At 35.0% G+C, this 18,604-nt stretch overlaps 3 protein-coding genes across 8 annotated transcripts; all 3 read left to right on the top strand.

Moving 5' to 3' along the window:
* The first annotated feature begins 606 nt into the window (after nt 1-606).
* LOC128886318 (CCHC-type zinc finger nucleic acid binding protein) lies at nt 607-5,483 on the top strand. Of its 2 annotated transcripts, XM_054141054.1 has the most exons (4): nt 607-689; nt 838-1,077; nt 2,126-2,379; nt 2,469-5,483. In XM_054141054.1, exons 3-4 carry the CDS (start codon nt 2,137-2,139, stop codon nt 2,691-2,693), a joined length of 468 nt encoding a protein of 155 aa, XP_053997029.1. In that variant the 5' UTR covers nt 607-689; nt 838-1,077; nt 2,126-2,136; the 3' UTR covers nt 2,694-5,483. The 2 variants fall into 2 exon arrangements, with proteins under 2 accessions (XP_053997029.1, XP_053997030.1); XM_054141055.1 differs by lacking the exons at nt 607-689; nt 838-1,077 and adding an exon at nt 1,397-1,629.
* A 599-nt stretch (nt 5,484-6,082) lies between these two features.
* Nucleotides 6,083-8,439, top strand: LOC128886317 (DNA primase large subunit-like). 3 transcript variants are annotated; one of them, XM_054141052.1, is made up of 8 exons: nt 6,083-6,160; nt 6,385-6,558; nt 6,687-7,024; nt 7,140-7,364; nt 7,443-7,580; nt 7,651-8,029; nt 8,090-8,248; nt 8,319-8,439. In XM_054141052.1, the coding sequence occupies exons 2-8, from the start codon at nt 6,402-6,404 to the stop codon at nt 8,330-8,332; spliced, it is 1,410 nt and encodes a 469-aa protein (XP_053997027.1). In that variant the 5' UTR covers nt 6,083-6,160; nt 6,385-6,401; the 3' UTR covers nt 8,333-8,439. The 3 variants fall into 3 exon arrangements, with proteins under 3 accessions (XP_053997027.1, XP_053997026.1, XP_053997028.1); XM_054141051.1 differs by having other exon boundaries at nt 6,088-6,185; XM_054141053.1 differs by having other exon boundaries at nt 6,115-6,558; nt 8,090-8,140; nt 8,220-8,248.
* A 328-nt stretch (nt 8,440-8,767) lies between these two features.
* On the top strand, nt 8,768-18,522 carry LOC128886316 (protein bicaudal D). Of its 3 annotated transcripts, none has more exons than XM_054141048.1 (8): nt 8,768-9,296; nt 9,550-9,690; nt 9,775-10,611; nt 10,705-10,851; nt 11,084-11,140; nt 11,783-12,212; nt 12,302-12,556; nt 13,052-18,522. In XM_054141048.1, the coding sequence occupies exons 1-8, from the start codon at nt 9,087-9,089 to the stop codon at nt 13,330-13,332; spliced, it is 2,358 nt and encodes a 785-aa protein (XP_053997023.1). In that variant the 5' UTR covers nt 8,768-9,086; the 3' UTR covers nt 13,333-18,522. The 3 variants fall into 3 exon arrangements, with proteins under 3 accessions (XP_053997023.1, XP_053997024.1, XP_053997025.1); XM_054141049.1 differs by having other exon boundaries at nt 8,770-9,296; nt 11,084-11,116; XM_054141050.1 differs by lacking the exon at nt 11,084-11,140 and having other exon boundaries at nt 8,778-9,296.
* The last annotated feature ends 82 nt before the right edge of the window (nt 18,523-18,604 follow it).

Raw genomic sequence — 18,604 nt, 5'->3', positions numbered from 1 at the left:
GCTACCGCGGCCGCTCCAACGGTTTACGCGCGCTCTGATTGGTCGGGATTTTCGCTTAATATCTCCTTAACGAAGCCCCATCCGACATTTTTGCAAAGGAAATTGTTGTTCAGAATCGTCTCAGCTACCCCCCATTTCCGGCTTCTCCCCGACTTTTGGGACACCCTGTATACTATGTGTACTTGTACATTGTACATACAATATATCGAGAAATTATAAATGAAGTTCGTCAATGAGCGACAGATATATGGTCACGTAACGACATATATCAAATATTATTCGTATTAATTCTTAAAATTGCATGTAGAGCAAATACCATTGCAATTCTGTTTCCAAAACAGGACTTCTCTTTTCGTAGTTTCCAATAAAACTTGGTTGGCACGTTTGAAACGCGTTTCATCTACGATGCTTGCGAATGCAAGACAATTTGGTCGAAAAGAGACATAATGTAGTTTCAAGGATATTTAATTTCGATATCAATCAATTTTTAATGAAATTATTATACTTTAATTGATAATCAGGTTAGAAGATATGAAAACTTCCCTAAAGGAAGTTGTCGGTTTCGAGATTTGAGTTGATCAGTAAAGGTGGCGTTTATGTTGTATAGCCGGCTGAAGTCTGAAGTTAGTGTTTGGAGTACGGTGAGAAGGAACGGTGGAGGAGGAGGAGGAAGTTGCATTTCGTTCGAGGTTTGCTATAAATAAGTTGAACTCGTTAGTAAAGTTTATCTAATAGACGTTATTTTAGACACGGGCACATCAGAATGTAGAAAGATTTTCTAATTAAAGGAATTCGGGGTTATCGAAAAATTTGTGAGTAATTGGTTGGTGTTTGTAGCCCTCTGGTAGTGAGTTTGGGAGGTATCGTCGTCACAGTTGCAACGGGAGTTTGGCGGGCAACGTAGCGACGATTGGTTGGTCTTCCGTCTCGTAGTCGATGGTCGCCGCAGTCATCCGGCTGAGTATCGGTTCGAGTTTTCCCAGGAAAACACTACTTCCCGCGGACCCATTGTCCCCAACGCGTCGGCGAAGCCCAACGGAAGGAGGATTCATTGTGCATATACACCAGGCACCGGAGGTAAGTCGCTATTCCACCAATAAAGAACGCTGCTATACGCCGCCGTGATTTCGAGTCCGCGGTTTCTTTCTGTGCAATTCCACACGTGGTCCTCGACTTCGCAGAGTCAATTTTTCGTTATACAATAAAGGAATATTTTCTTTCATCTTGCGATCTCGATGGGAAAATTCATTTTTGTCGATCGTTTCGTTTCATTTCGGTGCACCGTACATACGTACCTCGCCCTCGACCGATCTTTTCTTTGGTGAGGCAAAAAAAGCGCAGTACGGCGTCAGTCTTGGATGCCATCTTCGCGCCGTGGCGTACTTGCGTACCACCACTGCAAAGTGGGGGCGATAGAGCCACGTTGTACGATGGACGGCAATTTCTGAGGGTTTTATGTAGAAATAGTCGAATATCGGTTATTAATCTTCCCGCAGAATATCGTTACGTTACCGAAATCTTTCATACTGAACTTGCATATTTGTGCACGACGCCTATCACGACACGTGTATTTTATGTGCTTCTCGAGTATGGATGGATGCACGATGCCATTTTATACTCTTGTTTAAAGTAACTTATATATTTTTTTCAAGTACTTTTTCTTCGCATTATATACGTATATAAATCATGATTTTTATATTTTTCAACAACTAAAAGAAAAAGGAAATAATTTTTTTTTGTTTCCCTAGTTACTTCCGTGCTCTTATAGTTTCCTATACCTTACTTTTCATACTTTACCCTATGCTTCATTCCAAGTCATTTTTAGATATACATATACGTACTTATTGTCCAATCACATATGTATACTTATCAATCATCAATTTCTGTCTTTCTCTTTTGTTAGGCATCTTGTATAATTAAAAATTCGAAAAATTCTTTTAAATATTTTAAAGATTTTCTAATTCTATATATTAGTATAATATTCTACACTTTTTTTTTTTAACTAAAACTTTTAAATAACTTTTTCATTTTTATCAATGTAATTGATTTACACGTCCATAAAGAAATTTATGCATGTATATGCGTTCAAAATTGGACATGAAAGGGTGATTACTTGCTGTTACAGATTTTTTAAAAATGAGTTCGAGCGCTTGTTACAAATGCAATCGGATGGGTCACTACGCACGGGAGTGTCCACATGGTGGTGGTGGCGGTGGTAGAGGTGACCGTGGACGTGACCGAGAAGGTGGTTTCCCACGTGGTCGTGATAAATGCTACAAGTGCAACCAATTTGGACACTTTGCGCGTGAATGCAAAGAAGATCAAGATCTTTGCTATCGTTGTAATGGTGTTGGACACATTGCAAAAGACTGCCAACAGGTTATTAGAAATTTTAATATAAGAACAATAATAACATTGCAAACTAACCAAGTCTTATATCGTATTATAATTTGAAATGATTTCTACAGGGGCCTGAGATGAGCTGTTACAACTGCAACAAGACTGGTCATATTGCTCGCAGCTGCCCAGAAGGCGGTAATGATTCTGGACGTTTCGCGATGCAGAGTTGCTACAATTGCAATAAAACAGGTCATATCGCTCGCAACTGCACTGAGGCTGGAGGAAAGACATGCTATATCTGTGGCAAGACTGGTCACATAAGCCGTGAATGTGATCAGGATGAAAGGAAGTAGGATATAACTGGAATCCGTGCCGCTCGCTTAACGATAAGCCGTTTACCGTCGCGCGCGCTACTACCGGGAATTGTAGCTAGGTAGGGATATACGAACGTATGTTTCGTTGATGCGTATAATCGCTACAAACGCATTTCGTCATAATCGTTCGAATTTCTATCTCTCCATGCCCAACTCCCGGAAGCCCATTTTATTCCTAGTTTCCTTCCCCTCTATACATCGTTGTTCTCTTCGCAAGGGTTTTTTCTTATGATGTCTTTGTTTTTATTGCTGTTACACTACACCATACATGCGCGCGCGCGCACAAAGTACATTTACACATAGGACACATCCAAGCATTACATGAATACACACACTATACGATGTAATAATATTATAAACATTCGATTGAATTAGAGTAGAGACATGAATCCTCTGTCCCTTGACCTTCAAACTATCTCGTACGCGCATTGTTTTGTGATGCAAGATGTATGGATTCTTCATATACTTTATAAAAATTTTGTAAGGTCATCATTTATGACATATTTTGTCAGCTCGACTGACAGTACATTACACTTGTTGGTGATTCATATCGAAACTGGAAAGATGATCAAATCGAAAGGATAGTTAACATTATTTACGTAAGAGAGGGATACGATGAGTATGAAAAATCGAGACGCGAGTCAAACTCTGTTCCTTTCTCAATCCACGCATCTTGTATCCGGTCCTCCCTCTCGAACTCTCTAGCAACTCGAGAAAAAACAATTCAGAATTAATGGGAAAGGAAATGAACATGCCGGCCCTGAATACATATAAATAAAGTTTAGTAACGCCAATTTTTTATGTGTAAGGATGTAATGAGGATCGTTGAACCATTATCTCATAACAAACCTAGTTTCGAACGTCAACAAGAACTGCACAATTGTAGGATTATCAGTGTTTACGAGTTTATATACAACTATACTTGAAATATTATTTTAGATTCTGATAAACTAGGACAAAATAAGTATGCTTTGTATGTCAGATTCTTTAAGTGAAAATGAATGCAAGCACCGGTATGATCGTCATCGCAACGTATATATGTATATATACATATAAACACAGAAGTCTATACAAGTTTGCACATTTTGTACGTAAAAATATAATCGTTATACCGAGAGTCACCATTGTTCATATTGTCAGTGATTGTTGCGAACTTTGAAGAATGCAGTTGCATTTCACCTTACTATATCCTTACATATGCTGAAATATTTCGTTACTAGGTATATGTATATGTATATATATGCACATATGTGTATACATATATACATACGTATGTGCAGGAGCTGTATTTTGTACTGTAAAAAGCTAGATATACTCTGGTCGTTGCTGGTGATTAATTCCAATTATTCTTTTATTTATACGTCGCAGAAAAAAGATTATATTTTCATGTATGAAGTATGGCACTAATCTTTTTTTTATAAGTTGTCGAACGAACGAAATTTTTTAGATTCGATTTATCTAGTATTTTTTGTTAAACGGTTGTTAAAAATCATGAAATGATGAAAAAAACAAAAGTGAATTTAAAGGATTAGAATATTCGTCTTCGAACACTGAACTAGGAGAAATCAATAGGTTACTACAAGTACAAAGATACTAAAGAATTTTCTTAAAAAGAGAGAGAGAACATATAAGTCTAATAGGAAGCAAAATAGACTACAGAAAATTTTATGGTCACTTTGCGTTTATAAACATGAGCAATGTTGGAGTATAAATTAATCCAAGTCCTGATACTTTGTGATTCGTTCCGACGAACGAGTGATTAAATTTGAATTAACGAGATCTTGATTCGATCTAGATAGATCCAGCGTGAACGCGTCGTTATGTATGTGTTGATGATCCACGTAGTACACTCGATACCGATACTTTTGCCAGCAGCGACAATGTGTATTACTGTTCAGAAGCCAGGCGTGCCTGACTCGGTGGAACTGAAACGCCATGTGCGTTATATTGTGTAGTACAGGTGTCCTGCAACAATTTTATACACTTAACTGTTCGGGACTTAAACCGATCTCATACATGGTTTTGGTAGTAGTAATCAGTGCGTTAGTGCGTCTGACGAGATTTGGAGGATCAAAAATTGTATTTCGCTAATGGACCGTAACCTTTGGTGCTCTCATTGGATGCGTAATTTGAAGAAAAGCTCGAGAATCCGTGTAAACATTTTCCTTTGTTTCTTTGACTAATATGTTGTACAGTTTGAACATACATATACACGGATGTATGATGTATCGTGCAAAAACGATGTCTTACTATGTAGGGTATCGAAGGGAAAAACATACTTGGAATTATACGATTTAGGTATGGGGTTCATTGGTGGCACCGGAGGTTCAGATGAGCATAAAAAATGAGTGCGATAGGGCACCTGCGCTTTTGTCTCTGCTACAAGACTTACGTACGAATATTGTAAAGAATACGACTGTTACAGTGTATGAACTAATTCGATCGGTGCATGACCGATCACAGCTCGACTTATATTAATCTATTAATACTTAAAGGAAGAAGATGAAGAGGATGAAGAGGAAAAATAAGCTACAAAGTAATAAAGGATTGCGGAGTATTTGAAGTTATGTTTTTAAACTGAATTTTTGAAATAGAATGTGTACGGAGAGGCAAAAACGAGGTCTTGTTTTTTTTCTGTTCCCCACATGCTTATCTATTACTGGCATCTACGAATAAGGAGGTGTACGATATAAGATACTTCATATGTATTATTTATATTTCAGTTGGAAAAGAAGGTCGATTATTAATAAAATGTAAATGTATGCTTTCCCTTTTAGTTGTTAATCCTTTTGTACATATACTATAATGTGGTATTTATTTTTAAACAAACAGTTCGTAACTTTTGCGATGGTTTACAGATTCACATGCTGTAACATCCAAATTTTACTATAAAATGTAATGTTATCATGAAAAAAGAATTTATTTAATACGTTTTTATTCGATAAATATTTCTATTTTAGAGAAATTGTTTTCCCTTAGACTTTACCTGTGTATGTATATCAAACAATTGTGGCCACTATACATTCTTTTAAATGAAAGCTGACAAAATCTCATAATTTTTTATGAAACTTAAAATTATAGAACAGAAAGAAAAAGTAAAGGACTTAACCAAGGTCGTTCGTCAAGCCTGAAAATCATACAAATTTTATGAGGTTATCTTCGTATGCATAATACTGTATATTCTTGTAATTTTTGGATTAACAATCTACAAAGCAATGATTTATGAAAAAAAAAGTTGGAATCTGTATAAAACAAATTTATAAAGATTTGTCGAACAAAGTGTTAGGCACATAGAGATTTCGTATTTAGAAGCCCCTTAAAATCGGTGACTCTGTAATCAACTACATATATATATATATATATATATGTATACATATATTCTCCCCTTGTGAGATATAAATAGCACGTGTCGAGAGTCAACAGGAAACTTTAACTGATTATATCGCGTAAGGAAGCCTCAAATTGCAAAATGTACAAAACTTTTTGATTTATAAATATATTAGAAATGATATTATAACTTAGAAAATTAATATAAACCATTCTTCAAGTAATTGGAAGCACAATTTCTATATAATGGTCTTTAGCAACAAATCCATCTTGAAATTTCACATGAACTCAGGTCGTCGATTTCTCATGTAAAGATACTTCTCTTACAATGCATATCTTCTAGATTTCTTTTTAATAAATATGGCACGTACACCAATTAGACGTCATCTTAATATTGAGATTGCACCCAAGGTTTCCGAACATGTATTTCCACACAATTTACAAATGTACTCTGTACTACCATCTGGAGAGATTAAATTAGAAGAATTACAGCAGTGGTGTGTTGATAGACTAAACGGTAATTAATTTTGTTGTTGTATTGTATACAATAGTTAAATTTTAGTACAAGTTGCAGAAAATAAAAAACATAGTCTACAATATTAAAAGTAAGATGATTATTTCTATGTTATTTATCTTATTGTGTAGTTTTGAAATTAGTAGAGAAGATATCAAATCAAAATAAAATAAAAGCATCCAAAGATTATGTAGCTATATTGATTGAACAATTGGTAAATAACGAGCTTCATAATTTTGAAAAACTTGTGTGTCTGCATAACTTTAAGTCTGAGGGAGAGACAGAACAGTATTTAAGAAGAAATGATTGCATATCACACTTAATATTAAGGTCTGCATTCTCCTTTGAACATGAAAAGAGATTATGGTTCTTCAGACAAGAGTTAAAATTGTTCAGGTGGAGGTTGTCTTTGTTGGATAAAGATAACATAAAAGCATTTATTTGCACTAATGGATTGCAATACGATGCTGTTAGTATACTTATATAAAGATATCAACATAAAATTATACATGTTGATAACAGAACCTGTATGCCTGATGAAACATATATGCTATACCTATTTGTTAACAAGCTTTTGTTTCTAGATCTCGGAAGAAGAAAAAGAAAATATCATTGAAGATGTAAAAATATCTTATGACACTGAACATATTGACAATATAAATGTTTATAAAGTACATTTTACTAGAGTAATAAATGCAGTCAAGAAACGAAAAATATTTTTAAAGGATGGCATGGCTTATGTACCAGAAACAAAAATGCCTTGGCTCATTATTCCAGAATTTAAAAAGAAATTAAATGAGGGATTTGCAGTGAGTATAGAATAATAATAAGGGACTAGATAATTCTAAAAAGAACATTATATTTCTAGAATTTATATATTATCTTAGTATTCACGAGAGGTTGTAGCAAATGTTTATGGTGATGAAAGATTATCGAAAATTTTTAGTGTACTTTCAAGTTGTATTAGTATTAGAAACTTTGAGAGTAATAACCTCAGACAAGTATCTATTGGTGAACTAGATGAGGTATGTTTCAGTTTTTAATAATTTTTTAAATATTCAATACTTGTTTTAATTTACTACTTTTTTTCTGTAGTTGTCAACAACATCTTACCCATTGTGCATGAGAGTTCTTCATGAAGCATTGAAAGAAAATCATCACCTTACAAATGGTGGTAGAGTTCAGTATATCCTATTCCTTAAAGGAATAGGACTGAGTTTGAATGATGCATTAGAATTTATGAAAAATGAATTTACGAAAAAAATCGACGAAAATACTTTTCGAAAAAAGTATAGGTACAATGTACGGCATCTATATGGACAAGAAGGAAAACGAGCGAATTACGAACCTTTTCACTGTATTAAAATACAGAATTCATCTATCGGGGTTCGAGATAAGCATGGCTGTCCATTCAAGTGTATGTCACCTGATGTACTTAAGAATACACTGCACAAAAGTGGATTAATTTCGTCAGGTAAACACGTTAATGTTTTTTCTTATGGGAGAACATTCGAAGAAATTTTAAACATTGCAGATAGAGAATCAGTAATACAACTCTCACGAGGAGGATATTATCTTGAAGCATGTAAGAAATACTTTGAGATCACTCACAACTGTATTACACATAGTACTTTCGATCATCCTAATCTATACTTTAATTATAGTCGTAATACATTTGAAAGTGCTTATTCAGGTAAATTTCATCAGTGATAAGATGTTCATTCATAAGAATAAAGATTTAGCATAAAAATTAATTATTTTAGATAGCGAAGACTAAATGTACCAACAGTTCTTAAAGAAGAAAAGAGCAATATAGTGAACTATTAATGATCTACAAATATTTTTTTACTTTTATATGTTAAATAAATTTATGTGTGTACTGTTTGTGTTTTTTTTTATTACCTCTAAGACTGAAAACTATGTTGCTATAAATTTAAATTTAGGCGTTTTACTTTTACTATTGATGGCGCCAGCTGTAAGTTTAAGATTGGTTCAATCTATTCACCGCTAGATGGTTATCGGTTTTAGTGACAAAAATTTGAACCACCTAAACGAACTAACAATATTTATTGGATTTTTGGATGATTAATTTGTGTTAGATATTATAAATAATAATTTTCAGAGAGCGAAAATAAGCATGTTTTCTATTTTTAGGAAGTTTACGTATAAAAGTTTCAGTCCTGTCTGTATTCGTATGAGAACGGAACGGTGGAATTGTGGAACGAAACTAGGAACACGGAATATGTGAAAGATGTATGATGTATGATGTATCCATCCGGTTCGTCGTGTCTGATTTTACTCGTTCGTGCCAGTCGTGCACTCTCAGCTTTATTTCACGTCTGTCAAACGGTCGTGAATTCTCGAAAAATGTAAGGCTTTGGCAAGTGGAAACGCTGAGAAAATCGCGTTACGAATTTTCGTATGATGTCTTTGCATTCAAAACATATTACGGTTGCCGATGTTCCGATATATTTGCGGTAACGACGAGGAAACATTCGACGGGGAAAGGAGTGAAGTGATATTGGACAGCAATGGCCACGACGGACAGTGTTACGATAGAGGACCTCCGTATCGAGATCGAGAGACTTTCACGAGAATTAGATTTAGCTTCTACGGAAAAGGTACAATCCGCTAAATATGGTCTTGCTTTGCTTGAGGAAAAGTCCGCTTTACAACAAAGATGCAACGATCTCGAGGCTCTGTACGAAAATACGAAACATGAACTGGAAATCACACAGGAGGTTAGTTCGATTTACTTTACATATTTCGATGCTTGTGAATTTTTTCATTATCAGCTTCCGAGAAGTTTCTTCTCAAATGTTGATTTTACTTTGAAGTGTTAAGTGTCACGAAATATTCTTATCACGAACAGGTATGTATTTATTACCATAATTACATTGTGCTCCGATAACATAATAGAACGTGTAAAGTCAACAAAGTATTCGTTAACATAAAGTAAGGAAGAATATGTAAAACAGTTTTTTTTCTCAATAGGCTTTAGCAAAGTTTCAGACAACTACAAAACTGACAACAAAAAGTGGTATAGAGCAAGAGGAGAGTCTCCTTCATGAGAGTGCAGCACGGGAAACATCTCTTCAAACGGAAATTATCGAATTAGAAAATGAAACTAAGCAAGTATGTGTTTTATTTTTAGTGAAACATGAGAAAATGATAATTTTTTAGCGTATGTGTATCCTCATTTGATAATGTCTTATTTAGTTACGTCACGAACTGGAACGTGTGCAAGCAGAGCGTGATCATGCGCTCCAGGAAAGAGAAGAAGTTGGGAAAGATCATCAACAAGCAGAAACTGACAGAAAATCTTTACGTACTATGTTACGTGAATGTAGATTTCGGGAAGCCAGACTTCTTCAAGATTATTCAGAATTGGAAGATGAAAACATTTCGTTGCAAAAACAGGTATCTGGTTTACGATCCAGTCAAGTGGAATTTGAAGGTGCCAAACATGAAATAAGAAGACTAAACGAAGAAGTGGAACTTCTAAATAGTCAAGTTGAAGAATTAACGAATTTAAAAAAGATTGCAGAGAAGCAAATGGAAGAAGCACTCGAATCTTTACAAGCTGAACGCGAAGCAAAATATGCACTTAAAAAGGAATTAGATCAAAGAATTAATAGCGAGTCGATTTATAATCTTAGTAATCTTGCACTTTCGATTAGAGGAATTACGGAAGACCAAACGATATGCAGCGACGGGGAAGATGATTCTCCCGCGTTACGTAGAATCGAAGCAGATTTAAAAACTCAAGAACCGGGTACTTCCGCCACTGACAAACAGGTTGATTTGTTCTCTGAAATCCACTTAAACGAACTGAAGAAATTAGAAAAACAGTTAGAGCTTGCAGAATCTGAGAAGACCCATCTTACACAAAATTTACGGGAATCGCAATATGCCGTTGAGAAAAGTCAGAATGAATTACAATCTTTTGTTGCGCGCATAGTGCAATTAGCAGCTCACGTACAATCGTTACACCACCTTCACTCCAAGTTGCCTGAAAAACAAACAGATGAAACAACATTGGATAAGTTAAATCAAGTATGTTATAAACAATATTTCTAATGGAAGAGATATATACAATATATAAATTTTGACGTACAGCATGTTCATTTATTTTATGTTTTATTCTAGGCCATCATGCAATATCGTCAATGGAGTAGTATGTCAGCGCGTGAAGTGAATCAACTTCAAAAGGATTTAGCCGAATTAGAAAATGGTTTAACCATATCCGACTCGACGCAACAATTGCGAACAGAATTAACAAATCTTAGAAATAAGGTATGTAAATATTTATTTATTTTTATATAAAACTTTACATTTCATAAATTTATAAACAGCATTATTGCGGCAAATATGACGAAGAACAAAAATGTAAGTCTTTAATTTAGTAAGTTTCCACTGACAATCGCTTAATACGTGGAGATATCGAGAATATAATAAACTGTGACTCTGGCATAATAACGATTAATATTCGAAATTTAGACTTTGAATAGAAATTATGGCGTTTCAGATCCCTGAGTCAGAGAAGAGCCTTCGAGAAAAGGTTGGAACGTGTGGTCCCTTTGACGTATTTACCAATTATTTAATAACAATTTGTCTTTTGGCTCCTTTAATGATTCGTACAGATTGCTTTTTAGTGTCCTAACAACCCATCTTGTATTGCTTTTGATATTTTCAAATTCTTAACTATACATATTGCTACAGCTACTGACGAACATACTATCGTTTCTTAAATCGTAAACTCCTTTGTGAAAATATTTATGATTTACGCGTGTACCAACATATTGTTTTCACAAATGGGTTGATACATCGTCGTCTATACGAATGTTATCAAGTGCTCAAACAAATGTACGGATCTCGATCGCTATGCACTGCGGCTTTAAAATAGAATGTGCTTAGGAACAAAAACTCAGTGGATACTATCCTTCTACTCGTTTCACTTGCATCTAACGTAGCATGAGTCAGACTCGCGGAGCCTGTTTGCACGACGTTCAAACAGATATTTTATATGTATATTATTCTGTACAGTCTTGCAAAGTTACTTCAGCTGTGAAGCATTGTTTTCCTAAAATATGAAATCTGTTTCTAAAATGAAAGTTTTGATGCTGATAAATGCAAACATCCAATGAATATGCAATAAATGACAAACATAGTAACTTTATAACAAATGAGATGGACACGAGGATAAAAATTATTTATTACATTTCAGCTTCTAGATACAGAACAAAGAAGTGTACAACTCGAATCCGATATTGCTACTCTTTCAAAACTCGCAATGGAAGCTGGTGGTTTCCTCGACTCTGCACAGAACGACTTACAGAATATTTCTGATGAGCTTGCTCAACTTTATCATCACGTTTGTACGGTTAACGGAGAAATTCCTTCGCGTGTAGTTCTCGACCATGAAAAGATTGTTCCTGAGAAGGAAGAAGAAAACGGAAAAATAGAATGGTGTAGGACTTCGTTTAAAACTGATATTCAGATTAAAGATTTAGAAAGTTTGAGTAAAGCGAAAGAAATTGCGAAGCATATAGAAACGGCGATGGATCAAATAAAACATTTGAGAAGTGCTGTAGAACATACAATCGAACTTTCGAAAGTCAAGGGGATACAATCGAACGTTTGCAACGTTTGCGAGGGTAAGTTTAACAATTTGTGATAAAATTTGTTTTTGCTTATTTCGTTTCTTTATGACATATTCCACGTTCATTCTCATTGCAAATTATAGGATCCGTAAATGAGAACAAGGCGGAAGTAACCGACTTGCAGGAACAAGTGATTAGGTTGAAGGCTTTATTATCAGCGAAACGCGAACAAATTGCAACTTTGAGAACAGTGCTGAAGTCGAATAAGAACACAGCAGAAGTGGCACTTACAAATTTGAAGAGCAAATATGAAAACGAAAAGAGTATTGTTAACGAAACCATGTTGAAACTAAGACATGAGCTAAGGATGCTAAAAGAAAATGCTGCAACATTCTCGAGTAAGTTATATCTTTATACTTGAAATATTCGAGCCACCGTTTATACATATTTTTTAAACTTATTATTTGATATAATTAGTTTCTATCAATTTGATGAGATGTAGTTAATTTATTTTCTTTTTTCTATTTTTGTTTTACTAACATCGTTACACTAATATACTAATGTAAAACTAACAATTATTATCAGCATTCATGTATATTTTACTGCTTTTAACGGGTTGCGCTACAATTGATTTTTCGGTTGCATTAGGAGTTTGCTATCAACGATATTGTTTTGTCACTAATTAATGTTCTACCAGTAATACATTCCCTTAAAGTATATAAAATTCTAACGCAAAATTAAAAGCATTCATCGAAGGTACCTACTAATTTATAAATGGATTTTTCATGTAAATTGTTAGTTTTTCATTTATACTTAACAAATAGGTATCTCGAATTTTCATATTACATGTTTATTCGTATCTGGTGTTAATACTTGCTAACCCCACTCCTCAGGTTTGCGTGCAATGTTTGCCGCACGCTGCGAAGAATACGTAACTCAGGTTGATGAACTCCAGCGTCAGCTTGCGGCGGCGGAAGATGATAGGAAAACGTTGAATCAACTCCTACGGCTTGCGGTGCAGCAGAAGCTTGGTCTGACAATGAAGTTGGAAGAATTAGAGGTTGATCGAGAGATACGAAATACTCGAAGACATACCGCCAGTGCGAATGGACGAGGTAGAGTGCGATTGTCACAACAGACGAACCGTCCTCATCTAGGCAGAGATTTCTTCTAGAAAATGATAAAGATGTGGAGCAAGATATTTTGAGGAAACCAAAGATTTTGAACTTTTCAATTTTTTACTGCTCATGGTCAAATTATGTGAGTACCAAAAGCTTTTAAGGGTATTCCCCGAAAAACAATTTAACGTTACATATATTTGTTTGAAATATTTCGCCAGGTATTTCGTTGTATAGAATAGAAAGTGTACACGATTGTTCTTGTACTATGTCACGATCATATTTTTACAAAACTTGAACAGATAACAACAGTTTCGTAGTAAGCTAAAAGACAGACGTGATCTTCTTTGGAAAGCGAAGTTTTTTATTCCATTGACTGATGCAGGGCAAAATGTTTTGAAAGATTTGAAATGTTCATTTTCTTGCATCGATGTTGCTCCATATCGTAGAGGTTTTTAGGAAGCTCTGCCTTCTGTTACCAATGTTACTAGTAAAGATGCCAGACAAGCATAAAATGCGTTTTCGTTGTAGGATTTTTGTTTCGAGCGATTGGCACGGAATCAAAACGAAACGTTCTGTGCTCAAAGATATATTCACAGATGGATTACTCGAATAATTCTTGTGAATAATACGCTCATCGATATTCAATCAATTGATTTTTAATCGATTACACTTTCTTTTTAATGAAGATACGTTAACTGTGTATGTGTTTATTTCTACAGTTTAGAAATAGTCATATTTCTTTGTAGTGAGATTTACATGTTCCAATACGATGCTAAGTATCGTTGTAACCGCATAGAGAACATTCTGCATGGTTGAATCGAATGGTTATAATAATTATATAAGATCGATGCAAATTTTTCGTATTCATGGGAATGCATGATAAAATGAATATGTACTGTTTTTAGATGGACGAACAAGAAAAAAAAAGAATTTTACATTACATACCATAGAGACAATATCATTGTGCTCGGCAGTAGCGTTTATAATCAAAGTAGAATCGGACATCGTAGACGTGTAGAGTTGACGAGTACAGAGTAGGAGAGTAACAGAATTAGGGACCCATTTTTCGAGTAGATTTTCAGATAAACATAATTCAATTGCGATAATGTTTCACTGTCTACATCTATTCCTTTTACTTTTCGTTTAAGTGATTTCTTCAACGTTTCTGCTATATGGCATTGTTACTCTTTTAGCAGGTTAGTATAACATAGTATTTTATAATTTAATTATTTCTGGGAGGTAGAATTTTGTATAGTCTTATCATGGAACTTGGCCTAAATAGGCTTTAATTCAATTTTATTGATCTTTTGGCAGCTTCTTATTATTCTAATCGTGTATTCAACATAAATTTATTATATTTTTAGTTGTTATTAATTTATATATCTATTTATATTTATTTCAACTATTCGTTTGATTACTCCAGCAGCTACGGTTTTGATATCGACCAATGCATAATATTAATCGATCTCCTTTTGTAAGATTTGGTGCAGCTATATGTGAAACAAGCGCAGGATTAATTATGGATTGCAGTCAGAATTAGCTGTATATTTGTATATTATTCGTGAATATACACGCTACATTCACTCTCTGTCCTTTAAATACAACACGTTTGTTGATTTGTACATTTGTTATTAGCATAAAACTAATTTCACTGTTGCTCTCTGCGTATAATTTTTTCTCATTTTGTTCTGTTAGGGCAGAATGTTTTAAAGATGAGTAAACGAAAAGAAAATTAGAGAGCATAAAACAGTAGCGTGACGTTCAATTGTACCGATACACAAGGATTACAGGAAAAAAAATTTAATGCGCGTCTAATGTCTGGAAAATCCATTAATACTTATTAATCAATTGGAATTTTGATTACTGAAGTGAGTGCTAGTGCGCGTGTGTGTATTTTCTTAAAAATTCAAGCATGATGTGCTTGGTACGTTATGCAGGATATTTGAATGCAGTTTCGTATAATACGTTTTTGTAGATAGGATATATTTTACAGCTTTGTTTTATTTTGTTAAATAACTCAACTCATTTTGGATTTGTACATTTGTTGTATTCAAATGTTTAAAGGAATATTAACATTTATTATATAGATTTTAGGTTTGGCGAACTTACGCTTCTATTAGAATAGTATTTATTTTATTGAATTATGGTGAAATTTTTATACGAAGTGTATCCTGCAGCTGTATGTAACCATGTACGATTATCGTGAACCGTCTTTAATCAAATTTGTTATTAGTACTATTGGTATTATTATCTTTATTATTATCGTCAACAATATTACAATTGTATATTGATTATTGCGATATTGCTGTCGGCTTCATCGCGGAATCCAGATGAGTACCTAAAGAGAATTTATCGATCGTTCATTAACTGTCAATTGATTGGTTAGTTGTCGCTATTATTATATTTATACCATATAGTTATTCTATTACCTGTGTCTATGATTCTAATCAGAAGCGGAAATGGTCGTTTACGATTTCTTCTCCCTAATTTCAGTTTTAATACAATATTAGTTGAAAAGGATCGGAATAAAAGTTGGAGATTAAATGTTTGTTTTATCCTTCATTTCCTACGTTTTGCTATTATTGGAATCTGTCGAGTATCCAAGATGAATGTTAAGAAAGAAAAGTTCTGCTAATATTTCGATTTTTCCGTACTTGAAACGTTTATTTGGTTAGATTGAAAGCGATAGACACAGGTGGTTGTAATTTGTGTCCATAAACCGAGCCAGTCTCAAACCACCGTCCCTTCCCTAACTCTCGCGCCACTGCCAGGAACGAACAGATGAAGAAATTCTTTAGTTTCTCGATTACTCTCTTCAATGCCATTAGTTGTATTCCTCTTCTGACTTCGTCCTTGATGTAAAGAAATTCGTCCTCGACCTTTTGCCTTTGCCGTCCGCGCTGTTCACAGCGACTTGAAACCGTTCGTTTTCAACGTAAACACGAATTTTTCGTTTTTAATATATGTACAATGCCATATCGGAAGATAATTGGGTTTTCGATCTTTCTTTCCAATTATTTTTACGAATTAAACTCGAGATGAAACGAACGAAATTCAGTCGCCAAAGCGCAAAGCTGTGAATGACTTCTGCCAAAGATATTCTGTCCTTTCGAGGGATCGTGCTATCCTTCGCACACGTGACGTCCTTCGCAAAGTTCCTTCGTGTTATACAATATGTATCGTCGACACTCTTCTTAGACGTTACTCCGTTGAAATTGACTCGGAAAAGAAAATCCGTGTGATCTGTCCTTTCTTTTACAAATGGTATTATTCGAGAAAAAAAATCGGTCGTATTGTTATTTCAAAGGAGAAGATAATTGGATCTTGTAACTCCTATCGTCCATAAGTCTTTCTTGTTTGCTTCTTTAGATGGTGTACAATGTTTGCGGCTGAAAAAAATTGTTTCGATGTTTCGAAGCACTCGTTAGATAGAATCGAGATAAATATCATTGAAAGAGGAAATTATTTACACGATTCGATAATATAATATAATAAGATATTTCGTAGTTGACAATAACACCAACATTAAACAATTGTAAGATTTAGAAGCATTAGAAAGGTAAAGAAACAACTTACCGATTCGGCTTGCCGCGAACTTGTGCCCGATAGAAAATAATAGGCTGCACATTTCCTTCTCTCTATTCTTCATCGAGCTTATACGGTTAAGAGAAAAATGATCTAAGCGATCGGTATTGTTTAACGTCGTATCGAAAAAAGTACCATTATATTTTTACATTCGCGAGAATGGTACAGCGTGGGACAAAATGGTAGTCCACATAAATTTTATTAAAAAAAACTGTACGAGTCGATACCAAAACGTTTGGTTAAAGTTTTGCAGGAGAAAGGTAGATTTACAAAATATTAATAAATTATCCACCGAATAATGTTGGTTGGGCTTACCGTATCATCATTTTGTTCTATTTTGTACGATCGAAACCATTCGATATAAAAGGAAGAGAAAACAAAAGTCGAGTAAAAGGATTATTAAGAAATAAAACTTCGGAGTCTACCTACCAGAGGATACCATAGACATAGAATAGTATCGAGAACACTGTGGCAGGTAGATTTGCTCAAGGCTTCCGTAAAAGCTATGATTGCGTCCCAATTTTAATCGAGTTTCTGGCAGTGGTGTGCGTTTAACTTAGAACGTATTACATGAACGTTAGGAGTAAAAAACGCTCGAGTGTCGAGTAAGACTAGCTGTAATGGCGTAGGATAAGCGATTTAACCGACTGCGTCACTTGTGCTGGAATTATTAATTGACCGTGGAAAATTAACCGGTGCGATGGTGCGCTCCGAGATACATGTGTCGCTAAACGTCCGACGTTTGCGATGACGTTTGCGCGTGTTTAGCACTTTAACAGGGTCCATGTTGCATTTAGTCGGAAAATTGAAGACATCCCAACACTTGATCGGTTCCCTTCATTACGCTTCCCTTTGTAGCGACTGTTGTTCTCAATATTCCATCTTTCGCCATCTCATCGCGAACGTCTTTCAATGTCGAAGACTGTTACCTCGAGGCCATAAATGTCAACATCCGCATTTTTGCGCTATGCTAATTTGATTCTAAAATTTCAGTCTCAGTTTATTGAAACTGAGATTGGTGTAGCTCTATAGATTTCATCCGTTCGTTCGGTCAGTAATACGACATCGAGACCTTCGGTAGATTCCCTGGCAAAGAGTTAACGATATGTCGTCTTCTTCGTTGAACGGCTTTCGAAGATTTCGCTCTTTTCAGCCAGAAAATGTACTTGAGCCTCGAGGACCCAAAATCATTGTAAATACTGTAAATGCACATTAGTATTACGCCACGATCAATTTTCAAACGTATGGCGAGTTGAGTATGACAATTTATATTTCCGTGCAACCACGTATATTTTCTTCGTAGGCGAGCGTAATTGAACTACTCGTAAAACAGTTGTACCGTAGCGACCGATGAAATAGAAAACCAACCGTAGCGGACATGCAAGTTCTTTGCACGTTTATCGAGATACCTACTAAATCAGACGAGAGCGTCAGTCGTGTTAAGTAGATTATCGATAGTAGATATTAAGTAAGTAGATGTTCAGCGACACTTATTTACAATGGGAAGAGAAAGCGAACGTGTAAACGGCGCCGGCGTGTTGATTTCAGGTCACATCCGTAGGTGCCTGGTGTTAAACGTTATTCAACTGACGGGACATTATCCGCATTAGAAATTCTTTTTGTAACATAAAGTGAAATATAATCATTTGTAACACGAACGACGGTGTTTTCGAATGTCCTATGGTCGTCCTAGAATCGTCCTTTCCCGGTGCAAACTGTTATCGTAGGAGATAGAAAGAC

The sequence above is a fragment of the Hylaeus anthracinus genome, unplaced genomic scaffold, assembly GCF_026225885.1.
Source record: "Hylaeus anthracinus isolate JK02 unplaced genomic scaffold, UHH_iyHylAnth1.0_haploid 11982, whole genome shotgun sequence".
NCBI lineage: Eukaryota > Metazoa > Arthropoda > Insecta > Hymenoptera > Colletidae > Hylaeus > Hylaeus anthracinus.
This window is presented reverse-complemented; position numbering and strand designations above follow the sequence as displayed.